Source organism: Bufo gargarizans, chromosome 8 (genome assembly GCF_014858855.1).
Source record: "Bufo gargarizans isolate SCDJY-AF-19 chromosome 8, ASM1485885v1, whole genome shotgun sequence".
Classification (NCBI taxonomy): Eukaryota; Metazoa; Chordata; class Amphibia; order Anura; family Bufonidae; genus Bufo; species Bufo gargarizans.
In genome coordinates, this window is record NC_058087.1 from 38,864,982 (window position 1) to 38,878,999 (window position 14,018).

The 14,018-nt window shown below is 44.1% G+C and overlaps 1 protein-coding gene across 1 annotated transcript in view; it reads right to left on the reverse strand.

Moving 5' to 3' along the window:
- Window positions 1–14,018, reverse strand: part of MYO3B (myosin IIIB) — a 342,729-nt gene that overhangs the window by 292,788 nt on the left and 35,923 nt on the right. Inside the window, exon 6 of the mRNA XM_044304441.1 lies at window positions 10,976–11,052. Within this exon, the coding sequence (XP_044160376.1) occupies window positions 10,976–11,052 (77 nt within the window). The remainder of the gene's footprint in view (window positions 1–10,975; window positions 11,053–14,018) is intronic.

A 14,018-nucleotide genomic window follows, 5' to 3' on the forward strand; every position in this document is an offset into this window, starting at 1 on the left:
GGCAAAGACTTACTTCCACTTTTGAAGGATTCCTTGCAGCCATGTTCTACATGGCCCTCCATTCATTTGAGTGGGCGCCATGTATAACTTCAGTTGCCCTGCTGTGACCACAACTTTCCCCAGTGATAACATTGTTTCTGGAGCCATACCCGTGCAGTGAGCTGAATGCTGCCCGGTCTGCTTCTCTAATTAAGCTAAATGACATCTCAGTGTTTGACCCACCAAACAGGACTGATTTGCAATCAGAAGCTCACCAAAACAGGCCCCCAACAGTTAAATGCCAAAGCACCAGAAGAACATTTTATGAGGTTCAAACATTTTAGTTCCTTTATTCAATGCATTAATTTCTAGTTTCCTAGAATATAAATGGTTAATGACCGATTGTTGTGGATTGTACGGGAAAGAGGTGGCAAAGGATGAACAGAAGTGAACAGAGGAGAAGCTCCTGGGCCCCAGTGCAAAATCTGTAACAAGACACTCACTTACCAAGTGCAATTTATACTACTGGTGTCTTCTTATTTGCAAAGGAAAATAAAAAATAAATGAACCAGCACTCCATAATGTATAGATATGAGAACGCAGGTGCACGCTACCTTGGCTGAAACACAATCCAATAGAACTACAAGTAATAGCATACTGCTCAATCAAATGCACAAAGATATAACCAAATAATGAATGCTAAATAAACTGCATGGTTGCTATACTCACTGTGAGAAAAAATAGAAGCTCTTTGCGCATATTATTGATCAAAAATATTTCGGGCCCATCTACCGGTGACAAGCTGGCTTCCAACAGATAGGGCCTACTCTAACACATGCCTCTCCTGGGCTAACAGCCTACAATATGGGCAAAGGAAAATCTTCTCAAAGATTGTATGAGAAGCCATGGATATTGTCAAAGGACCTGAACTAAAGCCAAAGGTCATATCAAGGGTACAAGGGCCTGCTAACTTCTGTGTGTGGCCTTCGGCAAAGAGTTAGGCCTCTTGCACGCAAACGTGTGCTCCCCGTGGCCGTGCTGCGGCAGCCGCTGCAGATCGCGGACTTATTTACTTTAATGGGTCCGCGATCCGGCCGTTCCGCAAAAAGATAGAACATGTTCAATCTTTTTGCGTAACGGAAGTACGGGATGAAACCCCACAAAAGCACTTCATAGTGCTTCCGTAGGGTTCCATTCCGTGCTTTCATTCCACATCTTCGGATTTGCAGACCCATTGAGCACACGCGTTCATGTACAATAAGCCTTAGTCAAAAATACAGTAGTGGAGAGAAAAGTCCAGCATGCAGGAATTTTTTCTCCACACAAAAAAACGTTCTCCCAAATGGAAACTGAACAGATCCCATTAAAGTCAATGGGATGTTAGGACCGGTTTCTGTCAGTTATGTGCCGAATCCAGCACTTCTATTATTTGCGTCCTTCTTCTCCAATAACAGAGCAGAAGAATGGACATAAATAGTGCTAATGTGAAAAAGCTATTGAAAATCCGTTCCATTCACCTGAATGGGGCGTGCAGTAATCCATGTGCTTCCTGCCCCGTTCAATTGAATGGAACTGATTTTGTGGGAATTTCTGCACCACAATCCGTAGCATGTGAGTGCACCCAGGGTTGCACCTAGCCTTTCTGCTGCCTTAACCGAAAACTGAAACGGTGGCCCCAATGCCAATTTCTTAACCTAACCACTTTGCCACAATGAAAGCACCCAGTGCCCATGGCCCTTCCGCTGCACGCCTTTTACCCCTACCTGGTGCTGCCTGAGTCAATCGCCTCACCTGGCCTCATTGGTGGTGCACCTCTGAGTGCGCCCTTAGATTGCCAACCTTCTTTGCTTGCTTTCTCTGGTAACTTATCCAGAATTTACTAAATTTTCAAAAGGATAAATTGGAAAACCGTAATAAATGCTAAAGATGATAAGTAATATATGTCTGTATCTCTAGTCATTCAAAGGTTCTTTTCAGGACAGGTCTGGATGGCAGACTAGTTGTCCACGGCCCTTGTTTCCTGTGGCCACAAAGCATTGAATCCCTAGTATTAACCTGAGAGTAGAACATAAAAACTTTCAATGCCCTGGATCACCACAAACTTCATCATTAACCTCTTTATTGCCGCGAACTGCCAAAGATTTGCTCGTTATCCCAAGATTATTACGGTACTTATAAATGCTATGCTAAGGAATAAGTGTTTGATCAGTGGACGTCAAACTGCTGGGACCCCCACTGATTACGAGAACAGGAGTCCTATGTCCCCCATTCATTCTCTTATGGGCTTCTAGAGTACAGTACTCTGGCAATCCCATAGAGATGAATGGAATGGCAGCAGGCATACTTGACTGCTACTCCATTCGTACGTTGGGTTGAGGCACAGAACCCCCATAATCATGATCATGGGGGTCCTAGTGGTCAGACCCCCACTGATCAGACACTTAAGTCCAAATCTTGGTACAACCTCTTCAACTATTAACTTCTACACTATTTAGTCACTCTTAGTTCCTCTTGCATCTTGCTTAGACTATCTCAGAAGTGGTTGCTCCTACAAAAAAAAAATCTGCTCGGTGTCTCTTATTTCATACATAGAGTACTTTGCTTTCCAAGTAGTCAGAATTCAAGTCGACCCCCAGCGTCCCGGCTCTGCCTGTTCCCTTATATTTCATACATTGAAAAGGCAGTGATTAAATTCAAGTCAGATGAAAACCGAAGGGACGTAGAGGACATTCCAAAGGGTAGAGTCAAACTCATTGGTATTTTGAAGCCTCCGTTCATGGATGCAATGAGAAGGAAACACAAGTGTAATCATTTATTTTGTATTCACATTGTTATGGGTGACACACACCTGATTTACATTTTAATGAGCTCCGTGATGGAATAAATATTTGTAAAACAATACAAACGATAGGACAGAGCCACCAGAGAGGATGGAGACTATAGAGAGCACAAGTAAGAAAGCGAGATTGAAACTGTAACTACTGAATGGAACTGGGCCTGGCTATTATTCTAGAAGCTGGGAGGACGACTTCATCAAGATAATGCTCTACTTGACTATTTATACTACTATACTCTATTTAGGGGTAGACTTCTGGGCAAGGGTGTATATAAAAATTATAGGACCCCATAGCAAAACTCACAGTGGCTCCCACTACCCAATGCACTATGCCTTAATTGGGTTATTTTCACATCTGCGTTTTTGTTTTCCAGTATTGAGATCTGGCAGAGGATATCAATACCGGAGAAAAACGCTTCCGTTTTGTCCCTATTCATTGTCAATAGGAACAAAGCGTAAACTGAAGGGAACAGAGTGCACCAGAATGCATTCCATTCCGTTTGGTTGCGTTCCCATACCAGAAAGAAAACCGCTGCAAACTGTGGAGCAAAACAGATCCGACATGAGACACAATGCAAGTCAATGGTGGCGCCTCGGACACAAAAGAAAACAGATCCGGCACCCATTGACTTACAATGGTTTTAATGCTGATCCTTCATGGCTATTTAAAAGATAATTCAACTGGATCCGTTCATAACGGATGCAGACGGTTGTATTATCAATAACGAAAGCGTTTTTTGCTGATCCCTGCCGGATCAGGCAAAAACACATTTGCAAAAGTAGCCTTAAAGGGGTTAGTAACATAGTACATAAAGCCAAAAAAAGACATCTGTCCATCCAGTTCGGCCTGTTATCCTGCAAGTTGATCCAGAGAAAGGCAAAAAAAAAATGTGAGGTAGAAGCCAATTTTCGCCACTTAAGGGGAATAAAAAAATTCCTTCCCGACTCCAATCAGGCATCAGAATAACTCCCTGGATCACCGAACCCTCTCTAGTAGCTATAGCCTGTAATATTATTACACTCCAGAAATACATCCAGGCCCCTCTTGAACTCTTTTAGTGTACTCCCCATCACCACCTCCTCAGGCAGAGAGTTCCATAGTCTCACTGCTCTTACCGTAAAGAATCCTCTTCTATGTTTGTGTACAAACCTTCTTACCTCCAGACGCAGAGGATGTCCTCTCGTCACAGTCACAGTCCTGGGGATAAATAGATGATGGGAGAGATCTCTGTACTGACCCCTGATATATTTATACATAGTAATTAGATCTCCCCTCAGTCGTCTTTTTTCTAAAGTGAATAACCCTAATTTTGATAATCTTTCAGGGTACTGTAGTCCACCCATTCCAGTTATTACTTTAGTTGCCCTCCTCTGGACCCTCTCCAGCTCTGCTTTGTTCACAGGAGCCCAGAACTGTACACAGTACTCCATGTGTGGTCTGACTAGCGATTTGTAAAGTGGTAGGACTATGTTCTTATCACGGGCATCTATGCCCCTTTTGATGCAACCCATTATCTTATTGGCCTTGGCAGCAGCTGCCTGACACTGGTTTTTGCAGCTTAGTTTGCTGTTTATTAAAACATGTGCATAACTTTACATTTGTCAGTGTTAAATCTCATCTGCAACATCTCTGCCAAGCCTCCAATCTATCCAGATCGCTCTGTAGTAGTATACTGTCCTCTTCAGTGTTAATTACTTTACACAGTTTAGTGTCATCTGCGAAAATTTATATTTTACTATGCAAGCCTTCTACAAGATCATTAATAAATACATTGAAGAGAATAGGGCCCAATACTGACCCCTGAGGTACCCCACTAGTGACAGTGACCCAATCTGAGTGTGTACTGTTAATAACCACCCTCTGTTTTCTATCACTCAGCCAGTTACTTACCCACATACAGATGTTTTCTCCCAGTCCGAGCATTCTCATTTTATATACTAACCTTTTATGTGGTACAGTGTCAAGTGCTTTGGAGAAGTCCAGATATACGACATCCATTGATTCGCCGCTGTCAAGTCTAGAACTTACCTCCTCATCGAAACTGATTAAATTAGTTTGACATGACCGATCCCTCACAAAGCCATGCTGATATGGCGTTATTTGCTTATTTCTGTTAAGATGCTCTAACATATCATCTCTCAGAAAACCTTCAAACAGTTTACCCACAACAGATGTTAAACTTACCGGCCTATAGTTTCCAGGCTCTGTTTTTGGACCCTTTTTGAATATTGGCACCACATTTGCCAATCCTGTGGGACATTCCCTGTCAGTATAGAGTCCGCAAATATCAGAAATAAGGGTCTGGCTATGACATTACTTAATTTCCTTATTATACGGGGTGTATGCCATCCAGTCCTGGCGATTTGTCTATTTTAATCTTTTTAAGTCGCTGATGTACTTCTTCCTGGGTCAGACAGGACACTTTTAATGGGGAACTTATTTTTGCATTCGGCATGTCATCTGACAGTTTATTTTCCTCAGTGAATACATTGGAGAAAAAAATATTTAACAGCTTTGCTTTCTCCTCGTCACTCTCTGCGACTCCCCCCTCATTACTCTTTAAAGGGCCGACACCTTCAGATTTACACTTTTTAACATTTATATAATTGAAGAACAATTTAGGGTTAGTTTTACTCTCTTTGGCAATTAATCTCTCGGTCTCTAGTTTGGCCGCTTTTATTTGTTTTTTACATGTTCTATTTTTTTCCTTATAGTTTTTCAGTGCTTCCTCGCTACCTTCCTGTTTTAGTGATTTATATGCTTTCTTTTTGTCATTTGCTTTCTTTACAGTTCTATTTATCCACATTGGTTTCTTTTTGTTCCTTAACCTTTTATTCCCATACGGTATGTAGCTCTCACAATGAGATTTTAGGATGCTTTTAAATATATCCCATTTTGTGGCTGTATTTGTATTTTTGAGGACTTTGTCCCAGTTAGTTAGGCCTATGGCATCTCTTAGTTGGCTAAATTTAGCTTTTTTGAAGTTTGGTATTTTTGTTCCTCCCTGTAGAAACGCTCTTTTGAATGATAATTGGAAGATTATTACTTTATGGTCACTATTTCCCAGGTATCCCCCAACCTGCAGATCTGTTGTTCTGTCAGGCCTATTGGTTAATACTAAGTCCAGTATGGCCGTCCCTCCAGTCGGGTCCTGAACCACTTGGGAGAGGTAATTGTCTTTGGCTATTGACAAGAACCTGTTTCCTTTATGAGATATGGTAGTTGAATTCCCCATAATAACCACCTCATTATGATTTGCCGCCTCGTCTATCTCGTTTAGTAGTAGATTTTCTGTGGACTCTGGTATATTAGGTGTTTTATAATAAACTCCTATTAGTAATTTATTATTGTTTTTAGCTCCATGTATCTCTACCCACAGTGACTCCACATGTTCATGGCCCTCACTTATATCTTCCCGGACTGTGGGCTTTAGACAGGACTTTACATAAAGGCAGACCCCTCCCCCTCTCCGGTTTTGACGATCCTTTCTAAACAGACTGTAACCTTGTACATTAACCGCCCAGTCATAGCTATCATCCAGCCATGTCTCAGTTATTCCCACTGTCATAGCTATCATCCAGCCATGTCTCAGTTATTCCCACTATGTCCTCCTCACACATCACTAATTCCAGTTCCCCAGTTTTATTAGTCAGGCTTATGGCATTAGTATACATACATTTGAGAGGTTTATGTATATATTTTTTTTACCCTACACCTTTCCTTCTGAACTGTTCTAGTCCCTCCCTCCTGTCCACATTTTATTAAGTAATGGCCTATTAACTGTTCGTCTACAACTCAGCGTCAGAAGCAGACAGCTCCATCAACTTTGTAGCGGACTGAGCTCATCCCTGCAGTGTTGCTTCCACTAACTTAAATTTTTGGGACTCCGACCTATCCAGAGACCCAATTTTTGCCAGGACAATACTTCTAACTGGACCAAAAAAAAGGGACATAGCTTACCCAAACCATATCTAAAAACTGGCCTTTGGGGGAAGCATTCCTAGAAGGTTACAGTGTTCCCTAAGGTGTGGCTTAAATGTTCTGATTTAGAATTTTTTTAAAGGTTGGTAAGTAGGCCATTGGGGTGCCCAGAGGGCTAGAACAGGTCACACTTATACATAATAAGTATAAAACATATTATATACAATTATATATACAATCTAGCACAATTATGTCACATTTTAAAGATGTCATTGATTACGTATTGTATGTACAATCTATCCAAATCATGGGAGTTAATTTTAGATAAATAGTGAATAAAAGTAAACAGCCCGAAAGCTATTAACCCAAATGTGACCTCGAATCCCCGGGTGCCATCCACAGCCTTTTGAATTAGGGCTCATGAGTGGCAGGAAAAAACTCCAATTATCCCCTTCCAACATAATCGGATACACGGAGAACACGTTCAAAGAATACTCTGATGGGAATTTTGAAGGGAAATAGGACAGCAATGAACACAAACACAGCATTTCCACAGGACATCAGAAAGTAAGGCCTGCAAATAGCAAGGCAAGCAATGAATTTAGTTCTTTATCAATCCTTGTTAAAGGGGCTTTTTAGTGCAATAAAAATGGGTTCCCCATGTAATGACAATTCAGAAGCATCTATTTGTATGACTCTGTGATGTGTCATTCCTTTATTATTCCAGTTAGAATTCATGAATTGCAGTTTGCAATGAAGGTCCAGATGGGTGTTATCAGTTGGGGGGGTGTCCCTGCATAGTCTGACACTGGCAGCACTGATTGGATATTGCCAGACTGTACAGGGACACACCTAAACCCAGGTGGACCTTTATTACAGACTGTAGGCAATTCATTTATAAACTTCTAGAAGGAATAAGAAAAGGAATGGCACAACATACAGTCATAAGAAAATATGCTCCAGAATGGTTATTAAATGGAGAATGCAAGTAGTTACTAAAACAGACATGTCAGGAGAGGTGACAGCTTCCCCCCGCTGCTGACATTATGGGTGCCACTCTATTCCCTGATGCTCTCCAGTGTTTAGTACCGCCTGGAGGCAGCTAGCTGCATCATAGTTATCAATTTTGAAATTTTGTATCTTTTGTTTAGTTTTTTAATGGGTTATAAATCTCCTGTAGTTGTCAAGATACATTGATAGGAAACATTAAATTGTTTTCCAGGGTCGACACAGGAAATGGCTTGGACTGTCTGCTCAGCCTGTCACTGGCAGCAGCAGTGACCCGCCTCATCCTGTGACCGGCAGCAGCAGTGACCCGCCTCATCCTGTGACTGGCAGCAGCAGTGACCCGCCTCAGCCTGTGACTGGCAGCAGCAGTGACCCGCCTCATCCTGTGACTGGCAGCAGCAGTGACCCGCCTGAGCCTGTGACTGGCAGCAGCAGTGACCTGCCTCATCCTGTGACTGGCAGCAGCAGTGACCCGCCTCAGCCTGTGGCTGGCAGCAGCAGTGACCCGCCTCATCCTGTGACTGGCAGCAGCAGTGACCCGCCTCAGCCTGTGACTGGAATCAGCAGTGACCCGCCTCATCCTGTGACTGGCAGCAGCAGTGACCCGCCTCAGCCTGTGACTGGCAGCAGCAGTGACCCGCCTCATCCTGTGACTGGCAGCAGCAGTGACCCGCCTCAGCCTGTGACTGGCAGCAGCAGTGACCCGCCTCAGCCTGTCACTGGCAGCAGCAGTGACCCGCCTCAGCCTGTGACTGGCAGCTGCAGTGACCCGCCTCAGCCTGTGGCTGGAAGCAGCAGTGACCCGCCCCAGCCTGTGGCTGGCAGCAGCAGTGACCCGCCTCAGCCTGTGACTGGCAGCAGCAGTGACCCGCCTCAGCCTGTGACTGGCAGCAGCAGTGAACCACCTCAGCCTGTGACTGGCAGCAGCAGTGACCCGCCTCATCCTGTGACTGGCAGCAGCAGTGACCCGCCTCAGCCTGTAACTGGCAGCAGCAGTGACCCGCCTCATCCTGTGACTGACAGCAGCAGTGACCCGCCTCAGCCTGTGACTGGCAGAGCAGACAATCATTTCCGGCGAGACCTGGAAGTAGAAAGCAGTGGGGACCAGAACAGCACTGGAACAGCATCAGCAGGGGATCGGTAAGGCCTCATTCACACGTCAATGTTCGGTCAGTGATTTCCATCAGTGAATGTGAGCCAAAACCAGGTGCGCCTCTAAACACAGAACAGGTGCAGATCTTTCCCTTATATTATATATCTGAGGGGGCTCCCGATTTTGGCTCACAATCACTGATGGAAAACACTGACCGAACACTGATGTGTAAATGATGCATAAGGTGAGTAATGGTTATCTTTTTTTTTTTTTAACCCATTCTGCACCTTAAAATAATAATTCCCTGGTAATATCCTTTAATGTTTCTTAACAACTACAGGAGATTTATAATCTAGTAAAAAATTACAGAGATTTTGTAAGTATGCTGCAACTAAACAGTAATATTTCGGAAGATATTCTCTAAGCACTAGCACTCATTTTTGTGATTGTCTTGCCAGTTCCCAAATTAATCTTTTTGCTATACTCTGCTATACGTATTGGTTGGTTGCTTGATTGAAGATGCCTCTCTTCCAAATGGTCTATAAAATTTTACTGAAAGAGATTGTACGGGATTAAAACAAAATGTCCGCTTTCCTCCAAAAACAGCATGTGTCCAAGGTTGCATGTGGAACTACAGCTAAGCCTGTGACATAGTTATAGAGGTCACAGCAGTTGCAGTTGTTACTGGGTCTCTTAGCCAATGGGTCCGCAATAGGGGCACTGGGCACACACGCTTGTGCGCATGAGTCCTGACTGCTCTAGCTACTCAATGGTACAGCTGCATGGTCATCTCTCTGCCTCGTCCCATGCACTCATTCACTGCCCTCCACCAAGAATCTTAAAATTTGCCATATGACTTCCCTACGATCTTTAAATTAACCCCTTCACTGCCCTAGATATTGGGTATGCTGGAATCAACCATTGTATTGCCATAGACCACCAGGTATATTTACATTAATGCCAACACTGCTGTAGACCACAAAATATACTGACATTAACACTTTCACTGCCATAGACCGCCAGGGATCCTTACATTAACCTCTTTCACTAGTGAAGACAACCAGGTATACAGACATTAAACCCATCACTGCTCTAGACCGCAGGGGATGCTAACGTTAAAGGGCTTGTTCCAGCTGGGACATTTATTGCATATTCAAGGAAGTTGTGGGTCCCACCTCTAGGACACACTCTTATCTTCAGAATAAGACCCCATCGCACCCAACCAGGAGTGGAGAGGTGACTGTGCTTGCTTGGCTCTCTCCGTTCATTTCAATAGCACTACCAAAAATAGAGTCCTCTGACTTGGCTATTTTTGGAAGTGCTATTGAAGTGACTGGAGAGAGCTGTGCATGCTCATTCTTAGCGGGGCGAAACGGGGCCCTGTTCTGGAGATAGTCCTAGACCTGGGATTTGCACCAATCACATATTTATAGCATATGCCATTTATGACATATGTGGATATGCCATAAATGTTCCAAATGGGAATACCCCTTTAACACTTTCACTGCCCGAGACATTAAACCCTACATTGTCCTAAACCACAAAGGATCTGTACAGTATTCCCCTCACTGTCCCAGACCACCAGGAAAAGTGGCATCCCCTCACTGTATTAGACCACCAAGGATTTTGACATTCATCTTTTCACTGCCCTAGATCGCCAGGAATAGGAACAATAACCCTTTTACTGCCCCAGATCACTAGGGATGCTGACACTACAGCCCATACTGCCTCAGTCCACCGGTCATCCAAACATATCCCCTTCACTGCCCCGGAAACACCAGGAATATAGACATTAACCTCTTCACTACCCTAGACCCCCAAGAAAGTAGACAATAACCTTTGCTGTGCTAGACCTGCATGCTGTTTAATACAATTTCCCTAGATTATATGTGGTCCTGGATATCTGTCAGATTTATAGCTAACCAGATGCTGTACTTATGTGTTGTGGTTCTGTGTTGCGAACAGCGCCCAAGTGCCTCACTCTCCTGATCACTAACTACAAAGGCCTAGTGGGAACATTGCCAGCAATGTATCTTACAGTTATAGCCAGGCTGTAGCTGGCAGCCATGAAGAAAATGATTGGGGAGAGGACCATTTAAATATTTAATTCATGTCAATGTAAGACAGATCATCCTACCTCTGGTGCCATCCAGAATGGTGTACCCACAGACGTGTTCCTGCGCAGGCGTGCACTGGTGAGCTGTGCAGACACTCCTGTAATGAACAGTAATAGATGTTCAGATGTATAGTATTAGCCAACGTGAAGTATTCATATGACAACATAAATTAAACGGCAACATACTGTATTTAGAGGGCAGATTCATGCACTTTTAGATCTTTACACAAATCCAAGCTCTTATGAACTTTCCATGAGCACAGCTATTTCTAAATCCCATTTTTCCTTCACACTATTGATTACAACATTTGCAAAGGTTGCAAATTTTGTTATAAGTGCCAGTTTGAGACAAAATCTGCACCAAAGTGTGAGCGGAGCATGGGCGGGAGGAGGCAGGATGTGGCCAAGACCTCCATGACTTGACTCATTTCACAATAAGTATGTCATAAAACCTCCACATCTTACACCAGAAATTGCAGTTCTGCCACATGTTTGGCCTGCCACGTGCCACAGTTACTTAGAGGTGCTGGATGCACCTCTTAATAATTGCCGTACATCTCACGCCCATGCAGAACAAATTAAGACCAGAGCACTCAATACTAGTCTTCTCCTTTTAGGAAAATAAAAATGTTTTTCAAACACCCCTAAAAATAGACTGACTTATGTTGCTGTGACTTTCAGAATTTTGCTTCCTTCCAGTGCCAGGGGAAGGAGTAGTCCAAGGGCTCGCTCACACAAACGTATTTTGCTTTCCATATATGGGCAGTTTTCTGCGTTCCACATATGGTCCGTATCCAGAACCATTCGTTTCAATGGGTCCGCAAAAGATGCGGATCCGCAAAAAACGTCTGACATACGGAAACCATTCCGTATGTCATCCACAATTTGCGGATCCATTGACTTGAATAGGGCTGTGGACCGATCTGTGCGGACAATAGTAGTAAGGCCTCCTGCCCACAGGCCGCTTTTTGCATTCCGTATACAGTCCGTATACGGAACCATTCATTTCAACGGGTCTGCAAAAAACTGAATGTACTCCGCATGCATTCCATTTCCGCAAAACACTGAAAAAGCCATACGGTCGTGTGTAGGAGGCCTAAGGGTCCATTCACACGTCCGTAGTGCATTGCAGATCCGCAATACACCAGGCCGGCACCCCTATATAACTGCCTATTCTTGTTTGCAATTGCGGACAAGAATAGGACATGTTCTATTTTTTCCGGAGCCGCGGACCGATAGATCGGGGCCGCACTCTGGAAATGCGGATGCGGAGAGCACATAGTGTGCTATCTGCATCCATTCCGTCCCCATAGAGAATGATTGGGTCCGCACCTGTTCCACAGAATTGCGGAACGGGTGCGGACACATTCATGGACGTGTGAATGGACCCCTAAGGCCCCTTTCACACGGGCGAGAATTCCATGCAGGTGCAATGCGTGAGGTAAACGCATTGCACCCGCACTGAATCCGGACCCATTCATTTCAATGGGGCTGTTCAGATGAGCGTTGATTTTTACGTATCACTTGTGCGTTGCATGAAAATCGCAGCATGCTCTATATTGTGCGTTTTTCACGCAACGCAGGCCCCATAGAAGTGAATGGGGCTGCGTGAAAATCGCAAGCATCCGCAAGCAAGTGCGGATGCGGTGCGATTTTCACACATGGTTGCTAGGTGATGATCGGGATGGGGACCATGTGATGAGCGTAGTGAGGTCACCAAAGGTCCTTTTCCTCCCAGGTCCTCAAAGAAGAAGAAAGAAGACGAGCTGGGCTGCGTGAACAAGTGAATGAGGTGAGTTTAATATATATATTTTTTTAACCCTTCCATCCCTAATTTACTTAAGCATTAAGAATGCTATTATTTTCCCTTAAAACCATGTTATAAGGGAAAATAATAAAATCTACACAACACCAATCCCAAACCCGAACTTCTGTGAAGAAGTCCGGGTTCGGGTCCCAAACATGCCGAATTTTCTCACACCCGTGTAAAACGCATTAAAAAGCTTTGCACTCGCGCGGAAAAATTTTCCTGCAACGCACCCGCATCTTTTCCCACAACGCACCATGTGAAAGAGGCCTAAAGCTTCATATTTTTGTGGACTAGAAATGCGGAAACACGGATGTTGACAACATAATGAACGTAATCCGCACATTTTATTCACCCATAGAAATGAATAGATCCACATCTATTCTGCAAAATGCGGAACAGATGCGGATCGAATGCGGATAAAATTATACGGTCGTGTGAATGTACCCTAGGCTGGCCGTCATACTAGATAGCTGCTGAGGGAAATCTATTATCTATCCATCTTCTTCCTACACATGGATGAGCACGCATGTGTCCTGAATGGGGAGATAGTAGAAAGCCTCTGAAAGCAGCTTTTGTCCCCAAGAACAAAAGGATTGGACGATTGAAATCCCCATACACATGAGCTGGTTGGCGGGTCCGGCCAAAATCAATGGGTTTGGCTGACATTTGACTAATGTGTATGGGTGCAGGCATCTGTAATAGATGTCAGCAAAGCCTATGTAACTGAAGTAGGGGGCACAACTAGTGACATCTTTCACCAGAATCTGCACGTCACTCCATTCTGAAGCCAGGAGAGGAGCTGTGAGACAACAGAGGAAAGGTGAGTACTATGTTTTTATTTTTGAGCACCTTACCACTGCTTAAAGGACATCTGTCAGCAGATTTGTACCTATGACACAGGCTGACCTGTTACATGTGCACTTGGCAGCTGAAGGCATCTGTGTTGGTCCCATCTTCATATGTGTCCGCATCGCTGAGAAAAATTATGTTTTAATATATGCAAATGAGCTTCTAGGAGCAACGGGGGCGTTGCCATTACACCTAGAGGCTTTGCCCTTTATGCAGCTGCCACGCCCTCTGCACTCTGATTGACAGGGCCAGGCAGTGTAAAAGTGATGATCCTTGGCCCTGACTTCTCCTAAAGTCAATCGAAGTGCAGAGGGAGCAGCAGTTGCAGAGAGAGCAGAGCCTCTAGGTGTAACGTCAACGCCCCCATTGCTCCTAGAGGCTCATTTTCATATATTAAACCATCAT